Raw genomic sequence first — 24,327 nt, forward strand, 5'->3', positions numbered from 1 at the left:
TTCATTTTTTTCTCTCATAACACGCTTGCGATCTCTCTGAAGGGCAGGGACAAGTACCAGAGGCTGAAGCCATCACCATCAATGTGCACCTTCCTCCTGGAACACAGAAAGCTTGCCTTTTGCTGATTGCATGATCCCCCGACTGGGAGGGAGGTCTGGATTACCATGTGGTGCTCAATGTTTTGGCTAACAACATTTTACAACTGTGCACTCAGCCTCTGGTTTTCACATACATATCATACACTGCGTCATGTGTGGCTAGACACATCTGTTGCATTCAAATAAGAGCATCTGAAGTCATTGAATGTTATAAGCTTAGGTCCCACATAACATATCCTTTATTGTTACTGGTGGAATTCTTGGTTTAAAGAAGAAAGATATCAATGATAATGTTACATTTGTCAATATAAAGGCTTCCTGAATGTGAGGAGTGGAGGGTAGTTTGGACCTTCTCCAAAGCTTGATGAGGTGACTGATAGCTATTTTTGTAGCTGCTTGTGAACTGTAACAATAGTAGCTTAAACACAGGAAAATCACAGGATAATTTGGGGCGTGGGTAAGTTTTAAGCATTTTGCCCCAAAGTGCATAATGGACTTGTAAAAGCAGAATACGAAGTCCAAATTTCATAAGTCATAAGCCCTGCCTTTATCCATCTTCCTCTTGTACTGCTGATCCCTCTTCTTTCACAATCTTTTAAATACAGCCTTTTTGCAAGCTGGTCCTTTGCTATTCTTGCATCCTCTGCTTTTCAGTTCTCCATACCTTTACTAAGATCTCTTTCTCGGAGAATACCTCAAGAGTGTGAACCAGGCTGTGCTGAACAGCAGAGAAATCAGAGGATGATGTAAGGGCAAAGAAAAGGGTAATTAGAGCATTCTGTATTCAGAAGTATCTCCTCAAAGAATTCACATAAATGGAAAGAAGGATTAGGCCTCTGAATTAAGGGTCTGCCAGGAAATCTGTTGCTTTGAAGACCAAGGAAATAAATGAATAAAAGCTTCACTAACATGGGGTTAAGATTATTCATTGGTGCTCTGTAGTTTTTTGAGGATGTAGAGAATAGCTAATACAAAGACTCTAGAAACCAGAAAGTGCATGATTTAATGTGTTTGGCTCCCACTACAGGATTTTAATTCTGAATTTCTGGAATCATGCCTTGCTATATCTTTACGTGCTCTACACAGCCTCTGCAGGTGCTGTAACAGCTCTGGGCACAGAACACCTAGGCTCTTTGACTGGCAAAATTTGGATTTTCAAATAGGTATGGTAAGTAGGGGCTTTTCCCAGCAGTGAGGTTACTCTTCACAAATTAGACCCGACTTGCCGGGGGTTTCATTCTGAGATGCTCCTTTCATTTACCCATTGCTATACTTTCAGGATTCATTGTCATATATGCCAGTAGGCTATTAGTAATTCCATGACACAGAGGCATTTTTGTTCATCTCTAGGGAACTTTTCCCACACAATCAATTCAGTTCAGCCCTGAAAGGAGGCATTCTTGATTCCTTGGGATAAATATATACTCTTTTCAAATCACAAGATGCAGCTCCTCCAGTCTGCTCTCACTAACAACTCCACTGGTTGCTACACTGAGTGTTAACATAGTGAATGCAGCTGGAGTGTTTGCAAATATGTGCCGGAATGTAAATGTGTGAATACAGCATAAACAATAACACATTGTTCTAGTTCATTCACATTTCTATTCATGTATCTTGTAGAAATTTTCAGGCCCCTGAGAACCATCATCTAGTCTGGCCCCTTGGCTATCCTTTCTGTATGGATTTCTCAGACAGTAGCTTTCTTCAGGAATTCATCTTTGAGCTCCAAAGAAATCAAAAGATGGACAACCTCTACTAATTGCAGAGGTTTTCCTATCCGTGAACACTTGTCACTGAACCATTCCAAGAGACTGTTGGCAGCTCCCTGATTTCGTAACCAAGATCCCATTGCTGAGGTGATAAGTACATTATTTTTCATGGCCTAAGGCGCAGTCTAAAAGCAGCTGAGGCACCAGTGGCACATTTGAGCTGCAGTAACTAAGCTTTGTGAAAATACAAAACATAGAGAGTTAAAGAGTGTTTTTTGTCATATTTCTTACCATCTTAACTTTTCATATGAAATTGTGGAGGAGAGCACTAGGCTTCTTAAAATACAGTAAGCCTTTTATGTCTAGGTGTAAGATTGCTGAAGTTCTTCTGCTTCATTCCTGTGTACATGGCTCAGCAAGTCCATACAGGCTGTAATTCAGATGAGGAGGAGTTGGCACATGAGTTGCCTTAAGGGGAGATCTTAAGAGGAGCCAGCTGAGAAACAATACCTTTGTTGAACTTGAGTTTTGAGTACTCACTAACAGCAAAACGTAACAAGGATTTGCATATTAACTTCTGGACTGTGTTTTCTCAGAGTCTTGGCTATGCTCTTCCTCTGTTAATTTTCTGTATGTGATTGAGCTGTGTTTTGGGAGAGCCATAGTCTCTAAAGCCTTAACATTTTGTATTAATTTATCCGTGGTACTTTGCCGGCTTATTATGAGAATAACGCTTGCCAATGCTCTCTATTAACTTTCATAGTTATCCTTGCAAACAGTAATTGATCTTTTGGTGAATTTAAATATCCTTCTTCAAAGGCATGCTGGGAGTTTTTTTCTGTGGTTGAGTGATAATCTTCATAATATTTACAACTTCTAACAAAGATCGGGTTTCTCAGCTAATTAAATTGTGCAGGGTTTCTTTCTTTTTTCTTTTAATAGAAATACTTTCATCTTCACTGCTTTTTTACCTCTTGAGATATTTTTAAAATTAAAATGATAATATGAAAAAGCCGCAAGACATATGTAATCCAGTCTTGGTTTAGACATTTGTAATGGATTCTTGAGCCTCAAGTGAGAATGTATCAAGAAAAGTTTAATTTACTTAACCAGAATGATGAAGGAAGTTTGTTCATTTTGACACAATTGTAGTTACATTTTAATAGAATTAACTCATGTTGATCGTGCATTAAGATTGTATTAATTTCCACTTTTTCTATTTGTTGTATTTCAAATACAACTGTTAAAAATTATCTGTTGAGGGGTCCTACATCACACTCCTCTTCTTTTGTCCTGCATATATGCTGCAATATAGCTTGCATTAGTAGAACTTACTTTATTTGAAACAGTGTCTGAAAATCTGTAGTAGTATATATATATATGTCTGAAAATATGTAGTAGTATAAATGTAGTAGTATATATGTGTTTTAGAATGCATATTTTTATATATACACATATATTTTTACTTTCCTTTTAAATTATTGCAGTGTTCACTACTGTCAAACCAGGTTAAGTCACTAAAAGTTTTTTCAAATTCGGTCTGGGAAAAAAAAGTAATTAATGATATGTTTCTTCTGGATCAGGAAGCTATTTTTTAGTGCAAATGTGAGTTTTGTCTGACTAGCGTCAGTATTCTTTTATCAGTTTTACATGGATTCAGCTAATGCTGAATCTAAAGCTAAATGCTTTTTTCAGCAAAACAAATCAAAGTCTTTTAATTAATAGTCTTTAGGGCCTTTTCAGTATTCTGTCCTCAGAGCTATAAAGGGTAAGGTTTTTATTGGGGTTTTTTAATTAAGAAAATTAATTTTGTCTTTATCTTACAACATATTTTACCCATGACATACTGAGCAATGCCATTTTGTTCTGCTGATATGTGAAGGATTCTAGAACTTTCTTATGTGGAGAAATTTGGCTTTGTTAAACTAAATACTTTGAACATGTGAGTATGTGCTTTGTTCTCCTTGATGTTCTGTATTTTGAGAGGTTCAGCAACTGAGGCATACATGGGCTTCACAAAGTAGAGGCAGGTTTTTTCAGACTTTTCCATCCTGGGTAGGGCATCAAGAATTTGGTTTAAACATTTGGAATGCTTTAATTTCAAGGGTTAAGTTTTGGGGGTTTTAAAATGAATTTTTACACAAGCTGGGTAAACAGTAAAAGGATGGTGGTATTCCCTTTCTGGAAGATGCATTTGAGAAATCTAGTGGAAAGACAGGAGCTTTATAAATTTGAGCCAAATCTGCTTATGTTGGGAATAGGGGAATAAGATTTTTTTGGTGAGCTGCATTACTAAGGGATAGTGAAAGGTTACGTCTTACTAAAGAAAGGGTGCCAGAAATCAAAGCCTTTTTTGTATTTGGGTGAAAGCATATTTATGAGGGCTCGACTGCAGATTGAAAAGAAGGGACCCAATTTTGAAATGCTTGAAATAAGTTGCTTTTACTATCATGTTCCAAGTAAGCATGCTTGCTAAGGACAATATGTGTAAATGAAAATGTATTGTAATTAGAGATGTAGTAGGGGCTTTGGACTCTACAGTTAGTAGCAATAAATATGCTTTTCCTGAACACAGGACAGTGTTAAGGTGTAAAAGCTACTCACAATTTTCTTACAGAGCATGTTGTTTTATAACTAGCTAGAATTTATTGTTCTTCTGCAGCACTGAATGGGTCTCTGAGTAACCTGATCTAGTTGGAGATGTCTGTGCTAATTTCCAGGGGCTTGGACTAGATGCTTAAAACACCCTTCCGGCACAAACCATTTAATAATTCTATGATTTCTTCTCATCAGTAAGGCTAGAGTTGAAAATATTTAAAAATCAAGCCCAACCAGTCTGACTACAGTATATGAATTTCATCAGAAAAAAGCCTGGAAGTCCCTTTTCAGCATCTATAGAGTGTAGGGTGGGAGAATGAATGAAAGGACCACTGCTGTTTGGTTTTTTGTTTTGTTTTGTTTTGTTTTCTGGATGGTTAATACATGAAGACTGTGTTATGATACAGACTGTGCACAGGCTGCTGAGGACAGAATGTAAGACTTGTGGGATGAGCAAGTGTGCCTGATCTCAGGCCCTGATTGTACTTCGCAGCATGTGTGGGGAACGCTCTGTCTCAACGTGAACATGTGTGATGCTTTAGTAGTTGTGTTTTGTGTTTGTTGTGTTTTCTCAGAGAAAGAAAAAAGCCTTTTACCATTTTTACAGTCTTTATTCAGGAATATTTTGAGGGAAAATATAGTCTCTGATCAGCTGTCACCTAGGCAGCATACTGGAATGTTCTCATTGATTTTATGGATTTAGAAGTAAAGGAACTAAAACTGAGGGAGACTTTGAATTTTATCACTGCAAAAATATTCAGCAGTTTTTAGCCAGTGTACTCTTTTGAGCTGCTTTTCTCAATTTGATAAATTATTCACAGATGACTGCAAATTCTAGCCAAATTGTTTATTTAAATGCATCATTACTGGACACCTCACTAGCTTCTCATCCATTTTCAGGACATTGTACTTCTACTTCATTTCAAAGCTTATTTTGCTTAAGAAACCACTATATTTTTCCTGATTTACTGGCTTTGCTCAGGCACTTATGATATTATTACTCTTTTTAAGCTGTTTATGTGTTGCTCACATTGCAACAGATACAATGCTTCACTGTAAGGCTTTTTTCATGCTTATTTGGACCAGTTTATATGATAATGTATAAAGTAATCTATTATTTAATGAACAGTTGTATATTCGATTTTGCCATTCAGATTTGGTTGGTAGATATTTCATACAGAAGGGGTCAGGATTTCTGGATCCAAGTTGTCATGGTATATGTAGTCTTTTGCTATTCAAATGTTTTAGTTGAAATATAAGTGAAAACAGCCTGTGTCTAAGTCCAAATTTTAAAGGGCAGACTGGTTCTCTTGGATGATACCACAAATGTGGTTAAATCACTAGCCTTACAGAGTACAAAATTAAGTCCCAGTGAAGGGGCAAGGGAAAGAAAAGATTATTTTAGTGCATTTTCTTTTATATTGTTTTTATATTGTTTGAAACCCCACCAGCAACACAAATGAAAACCAGATACTGTCTTTTGTCCTTTGCAACAAAAAGCCATTGTGTTTATCAAGCAGGCCAATGTAATAACTACAAAGGCTTCCCACACCTAACAGTAGGTGTGGGAAAATCATACACAGATAGGGATCTTGGTTTCTTACAAAGGAACTTATCAGATGCCAAGATAAACCTGATGACTTTGTAGGCTACCCAGTATGGCAGACCAGCAGGGGTTTGGCCAGCTGCCACCCAGAAGCGCTGGCAGCCTTGAGGATCCAGCTGGCCACCGGACAGCCTATTGGCCAGAGCTTCCAGCAGGTCCCGGAGGTGCTGCCTTCAGGTCCGGGGCTCAGAAAGCCCAGTATCTTCATTATCCACAAGCCAGGGCTGGCACTGGTTTGGAAATCCCAGCCTGTGGCTGTCTCAGCATTCTTTGCTCTGCAGCAGCCCTCTGGACAGATTGGTAGAAAAGGTGGGAACCCTTGTGTCCTTCCCAGTCTTCAGGGCCAGGGAAGCAGGCAGAAAAGCAGACAGAAGAGCAGGCATGTTTCTAGCTAGTCTTTTGTTAGAATTTTAATTTTTTTCAGGGACATGTCAAATTCAGCATTTTCTATCTGAAAGTTACTATACTGGAATATTCTTAACTGGTGGTATTGTAACCTTAAATTCCTTCAGCCTGAAAAAGGAAAAAAAAATAGGAGGTTGGAAGTTGGTGATATCTTGCATATGTGTGTCTACAATAATACTGTTTATGAACTCAGGTCAGAAAACTAAAATAGCCAGAAGAGATAAGGATTTGTATGTTTGGTTTCCAGGAAGGAACTTGAAACCGTGTAAAATGTTTTGCAGTTAATTTAGAGTTTTTTTTAAATTTGGGGGAGGAGAAAGATATTGGGCATAAGAAGGAGGTTGAAAATAATTTCTAATAATTAATAATCTTAATAAAGAATATTTTGTAAAATAATAAAATAATAAAATAATAAAATAATTTTAATAAATAATTATAATAAATAATTTTAATTATGCTTTACCCTGTTACAGATAACAATCAACTCTTTGCTAGGCAGTTTGTCACCCCAGTTCCCCTATATTTAATAGTTAAAATCTCAAAACATATTCATGCTTGTATTTCTGTTCTTGGGTATTTGTTCAACTTCTAAACTCCTGGTTTAGTTTTTTAAAGCTACAGCGTTTAATAACAAATATTTGATCTCAATTAAATATTTTTATTTTAATTATCAGCATACCAGAGAAGGGGAGAACAGTTTGTCCTGTTTCCAAATACATTTTAAAGCAAGACTTACTGGCAATCAGAGCATGATCAATGTGCATGTTTCTGACTGAATTTTTACAAAGATTACCTTGAGCACAGTAGTTATCTTTGTGTAATATTAATTAAACAATATATCCCAAAGCACATCAAGAGTGAACAAATAAAAACCCAGGTGGATTGCTGCTCTCATTAGTTTATCTTCTTTTCTTTCTCTTCCCTTGTCTGCCTAGAATTGATATTTCTATTTGGAAATGATAGATCTTAAAGTGGATGTTTTGAAAAGTTACTGCTGTTAATGTGGCAGAGCAGATTTATCATTTAGAGAAGGAAAGATAGGTGAGAGGAGGTAGGAAAAGCAGATTGCCAGTGGCTCCTTTTCTGTTGTGTGCTTCATTCTTGTGTATCTGTGCAGATCCATTACTTTAGCACTAAGACTGTAATCTCTGACAATCATCCATTGTCCTGGGGTTATGGTAGTTATGCAAACAACCACATTTAGCAGTAGGGTAAATTTTAATTTAGAATGAAGGGCAATGTTGAAATGTTGGTTATAGAAAAGTAAAAATAATAACAGAATAAAACTTTGTAAATCCTTCATCGCCAACTGCATGTAAAGACTGACCATTTCAAGACATGTTCAGATTTTTTCAAACTTTGTGGTGTTCTCACATGCTGGGACAGCTCCTTACTTCTGTATCAAATCAATAATGTATGTTTTGCATATATTGCCTCTTCTTTATCTCCTATCTCAACAGAGAGATCCTTGAAAGTCGCATGTAAAGATAGGCATTGTGTTTAGTGGCTTTATATCGTGGTAGCTATTGACTTGTGCTGAGAAACGCTGCTCTTTTTCAAATATTTCGACTGAAAAGCATAATCTCCCTTTTCTTTTTCACCATCTTAAAATAAGTTACTCAGAGATGATGCTACACTATGGCTTCTATGAACCACTTAGCTTGAATTTGCATAGTCTTTTATTAATTTTTTCTTAGTGCTCATGGTCTCTGATGTGTGAATTTACTATTTACTCTGTTTATTCATACAGACATTAACCTGACAAGGAATTTGCTTGCTTTGTCATTGTTTTGTTTATAGCTCCTCTTTCTTCTAAATAAAAAAACCCCTAATGATACAAAAGATACTACTACATGTTACTTTTTTTACAAATTTGCTTTTAGAAATCAGAATTTGCCTCACACATGTCCTCAGTTTTCAAAGCAATTTTTGAGGAATGGGAAACTTTCCTTACTATTTGAGGGAATTTTCATTAAAAACATTAAACTTACTTTCACTCAAGTGCAGATTGTTTACTTACATACAATTATTGAAGTGTGACAGGATTCTTCTACAAAATCTCCTAAATTCAGCTTTTGTAGTTTAAATGTTCTTTTTATATCCATTAGCTGAATGAAAGCACAAGAAGAAAATTAAAATTAGTTTCTATTGTGTACCTGAAAAAAGCATCAGAAGACTGCATTTAGAGATAAATTTGAATAAAAAAAGCTTCAGGGTGTTTTGGTGCAGAAGCAGTTGGCTGTAGGAGATGAGATGATAGGGAAACAAATAGGAAGATTGGAGATTTTCAATTTGGACAAGAGCTGACTGAGAATGTTTTCTTTCTGTTGTGTGGAAATCAGTGCTATGATGGTAGAAAAATTAAATATTCTGCGTATGTTCATTTAGCTACAGATTGGCTCTGTTGGGACTCATCTCAAATGCAGGAGGAGAACAAACTGCTTCTGAGAGTTTTGAAGACTTTGTTTCCTGCGTGCCCAAGAGAATTAAAGGGAAAAAGAAGTAAAACATGGATCAATTAACTCCTTTTTCAATTATTTTACAAAACAATACAGATTGGAGTGAGTGAATCACCTAATGATATTTCACTTCTTAAAATTTTAATGAAAGAGATTATTCTCTGAAATAACCTGCTGTGCCTGTTTCGCAGTGACAATATACAATATTCCCTGAAGCTATTTCTGACATCACTGAGTCTAACATGGTTTAGGATGTTTGATGGGGAATTAGGTGTGGGAGAGATGCTGGTTAGAGTACCCAGTATCTTGGGGATGATACGCAAAACTGAGGGTCTGGGCAGAGTGGATTTTTATCTTACAAGCTGTCACATACACTGAAGCAAAATAAACAAATGGACTGACAATCTGATATGGAATTCTGTCACTTCATAGTGGGAGAAAGTCTGCTTCTGAGATTTTGTACGTGTGACAAAGTTAAGGTACATCTTGCTATTGATGATGTGTTGGATGTAGAACTGAAAGATTTATGTCATGTTGGGCCATATTAGCAACAGCATTGCAATCAATGGGCAGAGAGTAAGGTATGTGGGTGACTGCTTGTTTGTTTTGAGCTTCATGATTTTAAGGCTCAGTGGAGGCTTGTGGCACTAGCAGGATCTTAGATGTCAATATCCAGTGGATTTTTGGTTTATTTTTAATGTGGCTTAATATTTAGCATGTTTTGAGAAACTAATATACTCTAATACCTCTGAATTTACTTTGTTGTAATATATATAGTGGTATAGATACCTTCTGATTTAGGGTGCATCACTCTTAGATGAGAATTTAAGAATCTGGAGCTAAAAATCTGCTATTATTTCACTGCTTTTATTAGCTTGCTCTGTCAGATAGCACCTTTGTAAGTTCTCTGATCTTCATTATAAAATTAATTCAGATATTTTCCCCATTACTTTAATGGCAAGACTCTTCCAGGCTTATTTGTCAGTGTTTAGGAACCTTAATTTCAATTTGAAGTGAATATTGTCTAATTTATGTTCGTTTGTTTTCATTCCAATGTTCTTTTACCCTCTTCTTTCTCTCTGGTGTATTTACGCTCTGTAATAAACTTAAGGAATCCTGTATTGTGAAAGAATTTGAGGGAGCTGAGGTAAACTCTTTTCAAGCATCTCAATAATTAATTACTTCTAATTTTCTCCCTGCCTTTATACTGGTTACTCTTCTCTACATTTAGTGATGCAGCATTATATCACTGGCTTGGTTTTAAATGCAAAGTTCTCAGTACTCCTTAGGATCTGTATTCCCTTTCTCTTTCTAGACGCCCTGTACACTTCATGCTTGATGATGTAGGATACGATGTATAATATTTCCTGCGTATATTTGCACTAGATTTGCTGAACTTTCTAAATATTCAAACTAGCTATTACAATATAATTTTGATGTGATATTCTGTGCAGCATTTTATTTTCCACCAATGGTTACATCAGTGTCATCAGCACAGATTGCTTTTGTTCAGTTCCTTTTATTTGGATGGACCTCGGAAAAGTATCTATTATGTATGACCTCTGCAGATGCACTGTGAAATCATAAGCTGTCCAAATGTTGAGCTGCTTTTTGTTGCACAAGTGCCAGTAAATTTACAGAGTTATCAAATACTTAACTACTTCTGTACAGAAGGACCAAGACAGTAATGTGCATTCAACAAGTTCCTTGTTTTCTTCATTGCTGTAAAGACAAAGATCAAAAAACCATGTTATCAACTAGGAAAGCTGGCTAAATGAAGAACAGAGATTGTCTCTGCAGCCTGTATTTGAGATTCTTAAAAGGGAGCTGATGAGACACAGCAACATCTTCAGCTAGAATTGTACTGCTGTTGTGCTGAATTTTATAAGTATAACAGGCATGATCAGAAATTAATTTAAATAACTGTTAGGCTAATCTTAACAATTGCTTATCTCCTCTGTTCCTGAAAAATGCTGTGACTCATACTCCGAGAGAGAAAATCACTTTCAGCATCTTTAAATATTTCCCTATTTGTAGAGTACATGTCTTGTAGACTTTTTTTCTCTTTTATACCTAATTTCTCTGCTTTCCTGCAGAACACTAAACATTGAGTGTTATTTTATGACTCAAGATTCATCAAGTCATTACAGTAAATTATGGCTTTACAGTGTTCTTGTCTTTTTTTTCCTTGTATTATGAGAATAATGAGCTTGCTTATTGTTTATTTCTGTAAAAAAGCAGTGGGCATAAGTATATGTGTCTATTAAAAACTTAGTGTTAATTAGAGTTGTGTTAATGCAATCACCTACAAAAATCACATATTTCTATTAAAGGTGATGAAAATATTTCTTTGTTCCTATTAGCTAATAAGTTTTACATGATAAGCAGAAGCCTTGGTGAAAGACATCACACTCTTATGGTGGAGAAGAAGATACAACCTTAAAAAGTAGAGAAATTGTTTAAATGTTGTCATATGTGAATACTACAATTTTTTCTTATTTAGCTTACAGTAAACTCCAACTAACACTAAGAAATTTGAAGGGTCTACCCATAATACCTGATAAAATTTCAGCTGCGTAGGTCCTAAAACAAAGAATCAAACAAAAAAGCAAAAGGAGCCCCAACAACAAAAAAAAACCAACCCCCAATCCAATAATAAAGTGTTCTTGATTGTTGTAAAAACACAAAGCAATGTAATGCTCTAAAAAGTATTTCCTGTGGTATAAAGGGTATTTGGGATTAAATACTTTTCAAGAAATATGAATTATTTTACTTACTAAATTCAGACAAGTTGTTGCTTTACTATTGAAACAAACCATCTAAAATCTTGGTAGAAGAAGGGAAATCTGCTGCACGTTCAGTTTTGGGGTGGCTCATGCTTCTTACCATGTGGCTGCATACCAGCTTTGCAACGGCTAAGTGACTATGAGAATGTAACATCTAACTTCATTCCTCTGCCTGAAAGTCCTTGTAGATTTGAAAAGTTGACTCACATTACCCAGTTTGCTCCTTTTGCATAAAAGTATGTCAGCTGAACTCTTCTGAACTGTTCTGCTTTAACCAGCTGCTTATGCATAGAAATCAGCTGTCTTTCAACATAAGCTGATAAACAGTTGACAACTATAGCAAGTCATTATCAGATTTGTCTGGGTGGAAATCCTTTTTTACGTTAATGTGCTGTCACCTAAAGCTGTATGAAATCTTGAAGCGTATTTAGACATGTTTAGGGAGAGTCTAGTGTTTAGCAGCAGGCTAGGAATTTCTGCAGTAGAGCAGCAGACTACATTTAAGTGAAATAAAGGGAGTGAGTAGATGAATTGAAGTGATAGCCTTGCATAGGGGGATTGCACAAGGAAGGAAAAATACTTTACCATCTAGAGACGCAGTAGGTTCATTTGCAGGAAAAAAAATTAATCAATTACGTACTTTTTGTAGTCTGAATAATTTTCTTAGTATTTTTACTATAAATTCAATGTTCATTAATAGTTAATATTTTTATCCAATATTTGATAGAGGGCTCATTGTGTTCTTAAATTTGTAAAGTGTGAGTGTAGAGGAAACAATATATACAAAATCTGCAGAAGCAACAATTAAATCAATTACTGTACTTTGTGTTTACTTAAAAAATAATATAATATTCTGGTATTCCTAATTTTAAAGGGCAACAACCATTTTATAAAAAAAGGGGGCTTTAGGAATGTAAATGCAAAATTGAAGGAATTATTCAGGTGTTAAAAAAATACTGTGGAAAAAACCCCCCATGTTTGCAAGAGTTGATGGTGAGCAATATTCTGTTTCATTACCAATGTAATTTCATAATAATAATGACAGTATATTTTTTCATAATTCACATGGATTCTTACTTTTAAAAATAGAACTGAAAGCAGGACATCATGCTTTTTTGAAGTTCAGTCACATTTCAAAGTCATGTTTGGCTTATTCCTGGAGATAATCATGGGGTTTTTTCCCTGAAAGGGAGTTAAGACCTCACAAACTGTGAGTTCTGTGTATAGAGAGAAAACTAGATTCTCAAGAAGGAAACTGGAATAAAGGTGGGGAAAAATGGAACTGAGAGTTAAGGTACTTCGGGAGTTAAAGCAAATTCTGTCTTATTGCATTATTAAATATATCTTTCTAAAACTGAGTGGATAAAATGCCGTATAACCTTTAAGAACCAACTTAATATATTCTCCTCAATTTGACAATGGCATGACAATTAACAGCTGAAGGGAAGGCATTTATTGAGATTAGCAATACCACTGTCATTGACTCATACTAACTTTATAAACTGGGCTGATACATCAGGAAGTGCTTTTAATTGAAGCGAAAGTGTTGGTATGGTCATGAAAGCAATAATCCTTTGGAAAACTGTGCTCAAAAATGTGGTTGCAAACTTTTTATGTGAGTTTCAGGAAGGATGGAACAAGTCTTTGAACAGTGGTTGAAGGTTATTAAACAAATAAATTCACATGAAACGGAAGAAATCCAGCTTCAGAATTCTGAAAGGGTGTCTGATGGGAATGCACGGATACTACCTTTAAACCATTGGTTTCAGTGTGCACAGTGAAACAGAAGAAACTTGAAAATATTACATATATTTTAATCTGGAAGGCTGATTACCTTTTAAGGGAAGCTCTGTCTGCACATGTCCTTTATCTTTTTCATTCCAAATCTTTGCTCCATAATTTTGGCATTTTGGTCCATGGGGTGACTTGCTGGAGAATTTGTTAGGTTTTGTATTCTGAGGTAGAATTAAATTGAAGTGCCATTTGGTCTAATTTCTGTAACACTAAACAAAAATTTTAATGACCAAGAGTATTTCCAAGTTAACTTTGTCAATTAAACCCATGCACAGAAGGGTTCTTTTGATGATGTAAGTAGATTTGTGGAAAATAAATTAGCATTTGATTACTTTTGAGGGCCAGACACATTGTTTCAAGAGGTAGTTTCAAGGAGCTTTGACAGCAATACCAAAGTGTTTGAAATATTTACCCTGCAAATGCATGAAGGGAGAAGAGAAAATCTGAAGAGCATTTACGAACTGAAATTGGTGGAATTTAAATGGTGTTGCAGTTCTGGTTAGCAGAGTGTGATGGATGTGGTTTTTTCTGGACCATTGAATTGATCTCAAGTTTGAAAAGTTTTTAGAGGGCTTTAGGATCAACTTGGATTAGGAACAGAGTCCAGGATTAAATATGCCTTTGATTTTCAGAATTCTTTGATTTTCTTATATTTCAAAATAAAATCTGTTGCACTTTCTATCCCTGGAAGTGTTCAGGGCCAAGTTGGATGGATTCCTGAGCAACCTGATCTAGTGAATAGCATCCTTGTCCACTGTGGAAAGGTTGGAGATAGATGATCCATAAAGCCCCTTCCAACACAAGCCAGTCTGTGATTCTACAATGAAAATAGCTTCCTTCTCCAAGACTGAGTCTCTGGCTTCCATGGTACTACTAGATATTCCTGTAACATGCTTCAAAGTCTCTTGTTGAAATAATTTATAAAACGGGAAAAAAATGCATTTTCTATCTTACCTAGTTTTGTTTAATGGTAATTTTTCCCCCATTTATTTTTTCTGTCATCTGCCAGTTCTATTTGGGCAAAACCAAATACAGCTATGCATTTTAAAAGTAATGACATTTGGTTTATCCTCACTGCATAAAATGCATGTGTCACAATTTTCAAAAAAGTAGTTATGGGACAAAAGATTTGCATATTGAGAAAATTTGTATTGTCAGTCTCCTTGCTGTACAGACATGTGACCTGCTCATGTTAAGACTGGCATTCTGGTTCTATGCTAATAGGCACATTGTTATTAATATATGCTGCCTGCTTCTGATCTGCTCTGCTTAGAATGCATGTGGGTTTTCAGTGTGTGTGACATTTAAGGGTTGTAGATTAAAGAAATTAAATTTTCCAAAATAAAAAAATATCTCATACATTTTTAACGGAGTTTACAAAACAGCTATTCTACATTTTCCCTCTAGCAAGATGGTACAGTATTAAATTAAGTGTTGTTATTTCTATGGCCATGTAAGACTTAATGTTCTGGGCAAAGATATTAATTGTCTTTTGAAATGGACAGATGGTTTTGCCTAAAACCTACTTGTTAATTAATTGGATTTTTTGAAAAACAAGTAATTTTCAAATGAGGTTTGAGGCTCAATTTTTTGATAGAGACCTTTTCATAATATAGGCATGAGGGTTTTTTTAAGAAGTACATTGTGTGCTGTAACATTTTCTATTGGATTGTGAAAGTACAATCTAGGTAGAATGGGAGTTCACAGTGTCACTCATGCAAAAGGTGTCCAAACCTGGACTGAAAATAAATAAAAATAACTTAAGACTCAAGGTGTTACAGCTCTTAATGACAACTTGAGGAAACTGAATCTACTGATTTATACAGATCTGCACTTTACTCTTAGTAAAAAATATAAACTGCTAGTAGGAAATGATGTATGAAACAAGTTACCACTCTTAGAATCTCCTAAGCTTTTTCAGAAGTGCCACTTTTAAAACTTCAGCTGTGTTAGTGTTGAAGATCAAGAAGAAAATGAAGTCAGCAATGTTTGCAAGTCATTTCATCTTTCTGCAAGAGGGAGAGCATCAGAGCTGTGGCTAGGTAAACTTATCAAGAAAGCATTAAACTGTATAGCCAGTCTAATCTCATGCTGTGCTGCAGATCACGCACAAACCTGTGGACAAATGTAGTGTATCTTTGGTAAGTTCTCAGGGATGCTGGAGAGCTCACTTGTGTATCTTTTTATACACTTGTGTACACCGTTGCAGTTCTTTTACTCTACATTGGTGTAGCATTAATTCAATGAACACAATAAAAGCTGGTACTTTTACCCTGTTCCGTTTGCCCCTTTTGTCCCGTGATATTTATCTTAACTATAATAAAATGATTTCATGCTAAGCATTTACATAAGATATGGATGCCCTTGAGTATATTTTATTTTTGTTAGAAATTATATATAAAATGAGTTTATTTATTTCATGTGCATTTTCCCTCCCTCTTTTTCAAAAAAGCTTGAAGTGAAAAAAATGTTTTAAAGAACAGAACAGAAGATTTTAAGTAATGAATGGTGCATATATGCACCTAATATTTTCCCACAGGTTTTAGGGCAAGATTTTTATACTAGATAATGGCAGTGCAGAAGGAACCATTTCTGATCTAGCATGGGTAGGCTTTGTGATAGGGGGCCCAAAAAAAATTTAAAAGGCCCAAATAATATATTCACTGCAGTTCACTGGAAAGCAGCTACAAAAACCAAAAACCAACCAACCAAATTTAATAATAAAGCATTTACTACAGTTCACTGAGAAGTAGCTATATTGGCAAAAATACTGGTCATACTTTGAGATTTAGCATCATGTGAATGAAAGTTTCTTAACATTTGCTTAATTAAAGATGTTTAAAAAATTACTGCACTGATGGAACAGAAAGTTTTTATCACTGCAAAACTTAATAGTTTTACTTGACTTTTAAAAAATATATTTAAAAAATTTATCTGTTACTAGTGAAACACTCTAGTCAAATCCTTATTCAATAGGAACAAGTTGATTGTAGGTACATTTTTTAAATAGATGGACTTTGTGTTGGTCTGTAACTCAAAAATTGATTTTTCCATGGAAATACAGGGGCAGACTGTTACTGAAGCCCAGGTGTCTTCTAATTGGGTGTTATGGGGATGGCAAAAGAAGGACTGTCTTTCCCTCCTTGCTCCTAGAACACAGAGTGATGCCAGAGCTGGACAGAAGCCACTCTTGCAGAGTCTTGATCCTGAGGTCTGTCTTTTCCAAGGTCTGTGTTGATTTCTAGATTGATCTCCATGAACTAATTACTTTCTTTGTAATCCCCAGTCACAAATGATTTGTCACATTTTCTTGATTATGAAGCTTTTTAAACCACCATGGTCAGGGTGGAAAACATTATTTATATATTTATATTTATAGAAGTTATATTTAGTTTTTAAATTCTTGCATTATTTTGTACTTTCAACTGTAGCTGCTCAACTACAGAAGATTTTGGAGCGATTTGTAGTCGGCAGCTAGAAGCAGTGGGATGCTGGGATTATATGAAATAACTGAAGTAAATGGCCTTAAAACTTCATTAATTTGTGTAGGTATTGATTGTGAGTCTCTGTCAGTGTTTCTTGGTTTCCATAAAACAGTGTTAGAAAAATGTATTATACTGGAAATTGCAACACTAAGGAGATGATGCCATGCTGCATTAGAGAGTGGTATAGAAAATATGGCATTTTCTAGTAGCCACTGTTATTATTATAATCTGAATAATGGCCTGTGAGATTCATTCTGGTATGGCTTCAGAGTAGTGAAATATTCCAGGCAACTTTTGAGTAAGAGCATTCAGCAAGGTAATTTACAGCCCCATTTTGATATCTGTCTTTATCTCTCCAGTCTCTTGTTTGCTTGGAAGTATTGCCACATACTGGCCTGTAAGTAGCATTTTCAGTTCAATTCATAGCCAGTCAGTGCCCAGCTGTGAAATAAACAAAGTCGAATTTCACAATTAGTTTAGCGCCATGGAGTCAAGGCATGATTTCACAATCATTAATACTATATCTCTGCACTGCTGGATTGCTCACAGTAGAATTGTAATGCCGGGTACAAGATAGCCATTCTGTCACATTAACTGGAATATATGCAGCTAATACAGAGTTTATGCCAGCCTTGCATTTTTATGCTGTCTTAAATTCTGAGAGAATGGGCTCTGCAACCACTAATGCAAAATTAATGTATTGACTTTCTATTAAGCACATTTTAGTTGTTGGAGGTAATCTAGCTCCTTGTATTATCTGACCATAACATTTTACCTCTACACCAAGAGCCCTATGGCCCAGTGCTGCTCTGAATGGTAGTGTCTAGAGAGGTGTAGCTGACTAATAGCGGCAATTATTTATTCAAGAGCTCTGGACCCTTTGGGTATTCACTCTTATACTTGCTCTTTATGGATGTTTTACACTCTGTTTAAAGTTTCAGAGTTATTGAAGTTTGTGCAGGAATTCTTTAATCACACTTCAGCTGCAGCACTTTCAAACTGCTGGGGATAAACAAACCGGAGGTCAGTAAGTCTTCAGATCCCAAGACTTGACTGTTCAACAGCCTTGTCTCTTGTGAAATTCAGTGGCCTCCTACTAAGTTATCTAGATCATCTTTCTGGCTACTCTTACTGATATCAGTCAATATCTATTGAAATTACTTGTGCATCCAGATCTGCATCTTTTAGGAGTGAAGAAAAGTGACCATCCAAAAGATGTAGTTGCCAACTTTTAGGGATGTTGTTTGGATCAGCTCCCTGTGAGAATTATTTGGAGAAATTGAATGGTCATGAATGGATTGGAATTGTATTCCTTGTCAATTCTTCAGGTAAGGAAGGTATTGTTTGTTGCCAAACATGATTCTTTGTTATGATGTGAACTCCCTAAGCTGGTAAGATCTCTAGTATTTAACAGAATAAACTAAAATTACCTGTCACATTTTAATTCCACAATTGTTACATACAGGTGTATAGATTTGGGACAGTTTAAAGAGGTGGGCAGTTTGAAATGAGTAACTTCCTCCTTGTTTCCAACTAATCCCTTCGCAGCAGTAATGAATGACATACCGACAGATTTAAGTGAAAAAATAACAGTTTAGTAACAAACAAAGTGGCACCAGGCAAGAGTAAAAAAAGTAACAGTAAATAATGGCTAGATAGCCAACTGCTGCAAGCTCACAATCTGCTGGAAATGCCCTTCCTTAGACCATGCTTAGCAGGGACAGCCTTGGCCTTGGAGGTTCGACAGATGAAATAGCAACAGATCCCTGTCAGAAGGCAGAGCTCACGGGGCAGGTGCAGCAGCAGATGGAGACCCGATGGCTCCCCAGGGCTGGCACCATCCCCCAGAGGCCCAGCAGGGTGGGGGGCACTCGGTGCTCCCTGTCCCCTCTGTCCTGGGACACTCTGTGCTCTCTGTCCCCTTTGTCCTGGGACACCTGGTGCTCCCTGTCCCTTCTGTCCTGGGACACTCAGTGTTCCCTGTCCCCTTTGTCCTGGGACACTTGGTGCTCCCTGTCCCCTCTGTCCTGGGACACTCAGTATTCCCCATCCCCTCTGGCCTAGGACGCTTGGTGCTCTCTGTTCCCTCTGTCCCAGGCACTTGGTGCTCCCTGCCCCCTCTCTCCTGGGACACTCGGTGTTCCCTGTCCCCTCTGTCCTGGGGCCCTTGGTTGTTGTTGTGCGCCAGTTTAGTTCTTCTCTTGCACTGGGTGATTGGGAATTTGCACAGAGTAGTTTTTATATTGCACTGTGTAGTTTATGTTATATCATGTGGTTTGTTACCCCATTTCCCCATCACATGGTCTTTCCCTTACCTATCCTGGTACCACCTGGTGGTCTCTCCCCTGGGTTACCCCTCCCCTCGCCACTCCTCACTGGTGTCCCATTGGCTGTGGACCTCTCTCTCTGTCCCTATCCCAGGGCTCCCTGGCGCCTGGGAACGCTCTCTTCTCTCCCATGGGTTTGTCCACCTGATGTGTGTCTTGGAATAAAGGACAATGTTTCCCACGTGGAGGAGAGTGCTTCTCAATCTTTTACCATCATCTATGAAGTATCATGTGGGCAAGGGTCTATGGCTAGCTGGAGTGCACCCCAACAGCCCAAGAAACTCGATTCTTCACTTGGTGCTCTCTGTCCAGCAGCGGCTCGTCCGGAGCGGGGCCACTGCTCTGCTGCGGGCCAGTGCCTTGGCTGTGGACCTGCGGAGTCCTCCCCGGGGCAGCCCAAAACCTCTGCTGCAGCCCTTTCAAGATGAGGAAAAAGAAAAAAAAATGAAAGGAAAACCTAAAAAGGAGAAAATCTCTGCTTAAGCAAAGACCAAAGAGCCAGTGAAGCAAATACCGCGTGGCAAAAACCAGGAAACCGCATGCAAGAGATGATTGTACAAGCACCTGCGATAGCACATTCCCCACCGGGGTTCTCGTTTTTAGGGTCTTAAAGATACAGTGAGAATTTTTTGTGCACAGATAGATATGGAATACAGTAACATTAAGGATGACGTGAGGACAATAGGACTGCAGGTAGATTCCCTATTCTTAACCCTGTTACAAATCTGGTGTATCTGGATATACCAGGTGTGAAGAGATCCTTATAGTATCTCTTCACTGCATCTGGTATATCTGGATGGTTACACTCCAGTTATTAACTCCTCCAGTTTCCAAACTGCAACCTCACTATCTGCTGGAAATGCCCTTCCTGAGACCATGCCCAGCAGGGATGTCCTGTACTGGGGCTGTGCAGGACTGGAAGCGGTGTCTCAGATGAAGCCTTACAAATGCTGAACAGAAGAGAATCGCTGCACTGTGGCTGATGGCTATGTTTTTGCTAGTGGAGAAAAACATTCTCTTCTTCTTACAATGGAATATGCTGTAAGATAAGAATCTCTTGTCATTTATGTGTTAATATTGAAGGGTGTATTTCAGAAAGTTTTAGTTCCCAGAAGAAAAGAGGAATGGAAGGTCTTTCTGGATCTTCAGTATTCTGGATCATCATTCACTGTTGTACCAAGGATAGCTATTGTTAAATGGCTTGTAGCTTTTGACCTCCCATATGTTTATTTTCAAATTTCAATATTTTCAACACACAGAAAATATTAACAACTATCAGAGAAATATTTTAGTTCAAATATAAAACTGCATTTTGAGTATTTATCAAAGTTCCTGCTGATACAGAAATGCCGTTTATTTGGTTGTCCCTTTCTCTTGTAATATCAGGCTTTGTTACTGCATTCTAGAATTCATATCTCTGTAGGCTTCAGCTGTAGAAGGATATTATATGGAAGGATATTATATATAGAAAGATTTAGAGGGTATCACCAATGTCACAAAACCCCAAGTACTGTGTTTATCATTTTGAGAAGTACATTGCCAACTGCAAATCAGAGGTTGGATCTAGGTAGCCTCTAATCCCACAGAGCCACTGCCTGACTATGGAGTCCTGCCTAGTTTATGGTTGTAAACCAGTCAACCTGTTTATCTCTAAAATAAACAAAACAGTCCAAATAGCAGTACTTCTTTGTCACAATAGTGTTTCAATAGTGTTTTAATCCTTCCAAATACTCCCAAGTATGTTAGACTGTTGTTATCATTAAAGAAACTGGTTTGCAATTTGGGCAATTCAGTCTTCTGTGCAGGGTTTTGGAATTACTTTCTTCAACATATACAAAACATTTCTCATGCCTGGAATCTAGTGGTGTCTCCCTTTAGTGTGTGTTCATCTGTTAATTCTGTCACACCAAAAAGAAAGCACAGATACTCTTAGTATGCTCTTTTATAAAGACTGCTCTCACCCTTATTCTGACTACGATCATCAGGCTATCCTTTCGGTTCACCAGTTCAGGTGTCACCCTTTCATTCTTCTAGTTCATTTTTCTGCTGCTCAGAGACCAGTTTTGCACCTCGAATGCAACTGAACACTGCCTTGGTACTAACAGCTACCTCAAAGGAGGTTTTTGAAAGGTAGGGAACTAGCAGCAGGACAAGAGGAAATGGCCTTGAGCTGCTCTAGGGTGGTTCATGTTGGACATCAGGAAGAAATTCTTCCTGGAAGGGGTTGTTAAACATTGGAATGGACTGCCCAGGCAGGTGGTAGAGGAAGTGTTCAAGAAATGACTGGGTGTGGCATTTAGTGCTGTGGTTTAGTTGACATTGTGGTGTTTGGTCAAAGGTTGGGTGGGCTCAGTGATCTTGGGTGTCTTTTCCAACCTTAATGGTATGTGATTCTAAGAAAATAGTGTTTGCAAACTGACCTGTAACATCTTGCTATTCCATTTTTCCCTTTGAAGAACTCCTATGTTAAAAAGACAAAAAAGACATTAAGTTTAGTTTAAATATTATTTTTGTGTTTATCTTTGTGAAAAGATTACACCACATACACTTTTTATCACTTGCTCTACTATTTTAGTTTTGCATCATGCAGTATTAACTTGAAAGAGAAAACTGTAATTAATTGGGAGCTAAATGGATTCATTTTGAGAGAGAAGCATAAAAAGTGTCTTGGTTTTGATACTTACTGAAACCATTGAAGCCAGTACTGGATTGTGCTCCTGCCATCTGTAAAATAATCTGAATCTAGTACTATATTTCTTCATATTACTTACTGTCTTTTAAAGCAACCTGTATAAATTGTAACTCAATAGCACACACATTTGAAGAAAATAAAATGGGCTTTTCTTTCAAGTTGCTTATGTTAGCCAAAAATTGGTTTTTTTCTTTTCTGAGAGGATGTTAATCACACACTTATGTTCATAGTCTGGCTTTGAAGGAAATTTGGGATGAGAGATCTCATTTCATCTTTGGTGTGTGTGAAAACACACAGAACTTGTACTTTCAGTCCTTACCACTTTGTCCAGGTTTCAGTAAGCAGTGAGAATTCACACCACTCCACTGCATCAAGGTTTGAATAATTTGTCAGCAAAAGCAGTAAAGCAAAATCACTGAAATTCCATTGACTGAAATCCAAAATAGTTAATTCTGTGTCATTGAAATGTGTGTAACCTTCTGTGACAAATGAGAAAGTTGTTGCTTAATTGCTTTGTAGTATAGTGGTTGTTTTCACATTCTTACCAATTTGGGGAGTTGTAATATGAAGAACACATAGTCTATTTGTAATTCTTGTAAAAAGGCAAATATTTTTTGTCTAATTTGAGAAACTTTGATTTTAATAACCTCTTCCAGTTTGCACTGTGGCCCGTTGTCTGAGAAATGTTGGTGTTTACTTGGTCAGGCTAGTGATGCAATGTAATTTTGTTCACATCAATGAGACATCTGACATCATTGTGTCCTTGACACAAACAGGTAGCTCTGGTTCAAGGATTTGCTGGGTTGCTTATGGCAAGGAAGAGATACCAGCACTTATTTGTAGATTATGAGCATTGTAGCAAAAGCTGCAGCTATATTACAACCCTTACAATACAGTAAAAATAGTAAGTAGGTGACTTCCTCATAAAATTAAGTAAATTTTAATGAGGGTAAAATATGCATTACTTTACAAACATCCTTATTCCCTAGGGTTTTTGCTTTTGATCCTGTTGGAGGCTAGACTGCTAGTTAACATCCCTCATTCCTGCATGACTTCCCTGTCTTTCAGCAGCTGAGATTTGTGTGCAAGTCCCCAGCTGCTAGCTGCTAGAATGATTTGCCCGCTGGAGATCAAAAACATGCTTGCTGACAGCCACTAGCATCCCTTTAGCACAGAAAAAGAAGCCCCAAACATTTTATCTTTGCTGATCTGCCTAACAAAATCCAAATTTGTGATACTCTGAGTGACCCATTTAAAATAAAAAACCTAATTTACAGATTATCTAATCTCAACATTTTGTGAATATTTGAACAGATTTTTGAAAGGTGTTTTCACATCAGTTACATTGATTTCATGTGGATCTGAACTTCCTTAGATCTTTGCTCTCACTGCTGGCATCTTTTATCCAGCCACTTTACTTGTGCCTCAATAGAAACAATAGATACTTTCAGATATTCCAGTGATGAAGGCTCTTTGTGGTAAAACAATACAGCATTGCAGTTCCTTGCTGAAACTGGTAGTCTCAGAAGGTAATAATTCAAAAATATGCCAGCTTCCTCCGTCCATAAATGGAGGTATAAATCCTTCTTAAAGTGTCAGTCATTTGCATGACATCACTATATAATAATATTTCTGTTGGATCTGTAGCTCTAGATGTGGATGCAGATGATAACAACCCAGGTTTCTCCTCTGCACAGAGAAGGTTTGATATGGCTTTTTGACAAGAACAAAGGGTTGGTTTCCTGAGTGGTTTGGATGACAATTTGAGCTTCCTCTAAATCTAGCTTCAGACCCCGCATTAGATGTATAACTGATTAGAACATAAACTAACTCCAGGTTAATTACATCAGCTGCAAGCAAGCTGTGAGAAGCTCTTTAAAGCACTCAGTGCATGGTGTTGAGCTGCTCTTCTTGCTAATAGGGAGTTTTGACCATTCTGTATCTAGATGCAAAGAGTCTTCAGTCTGCCTTTGATGCTGTAAGCCGTGCTTCACTGTTCCAAGGCACCCAAGGTGCATTGTTCGCCATTTAAGTTCATAATCTTAAATTGGTGGCTGACAATACTAGGCACTTAATATTTATACTCAGTTCTGTTAGTTTCCTAGAATTTGATTATGTTCTGATCGCAATAATGAAAATATTTCACAAATATAGCTATGTGACATCTTTTTAATGTGGCATCAAATCAAAATGGCATCAGCTGTGGTCAGATCTGGTGAACATGTGAGGTCAGAAAAGCTTGAAAGCATTTCTGGTGCCAGCATGCCTAGGCTTTCCATTTCTTCAGCAGAGGTTATCTGTGAATGCAATAATAAGAAGTGAATTCCTTATCATTTGAGGTGAATGTTAAGACTGTTGTGTCAGTTT

General features: G+C 37.0%; 1 protein-coding gene across 3 annotated transcripts in view; it reads left to right on the plus strand.

Moving 5' to 3' along the window:
• Window positions 1-24,327, plus strand: part of COMMD10 (COMM domain containing 10) — a 104,168-nt gene that overhangs the window by 70,976 nt on the left and 8,865 nt on the right. Inside the window, exon 6 of one of the 3 annotated variants that reach the window (XM_064403751.1) lies at window positions 14,148-14,192. The exons of the other annotated variants lie outside the window; for them this stretch is intronic. Coding sequence (XP_064259821.1) covers window positions 14,148-14,177 — 30 coding nt within the window. The 3' untranslated portion in view covers window positions 14,178-14,192. Of the gene's footprint in view, window positions 1-14,147; window positions 14,193-24,327 lie in introns of those variants that run through there. 3 annotated transcript variants of the gene reach the window in all.

This window comes from Passer domesticus, chromosome Z (assembly GCF_036417665.1).
Source record: "Passer domesticus isolate bPasDom1 chromosome Z, bPasDom1.hap1, whole genome shotgun sequence".
NCBI classification, from domain to species: domain Eukaryota; kingdom Metazoa; phylum Chordata; class Aves; order Passeriformes; family Passeridae; genus Passer; species Passer domesticus.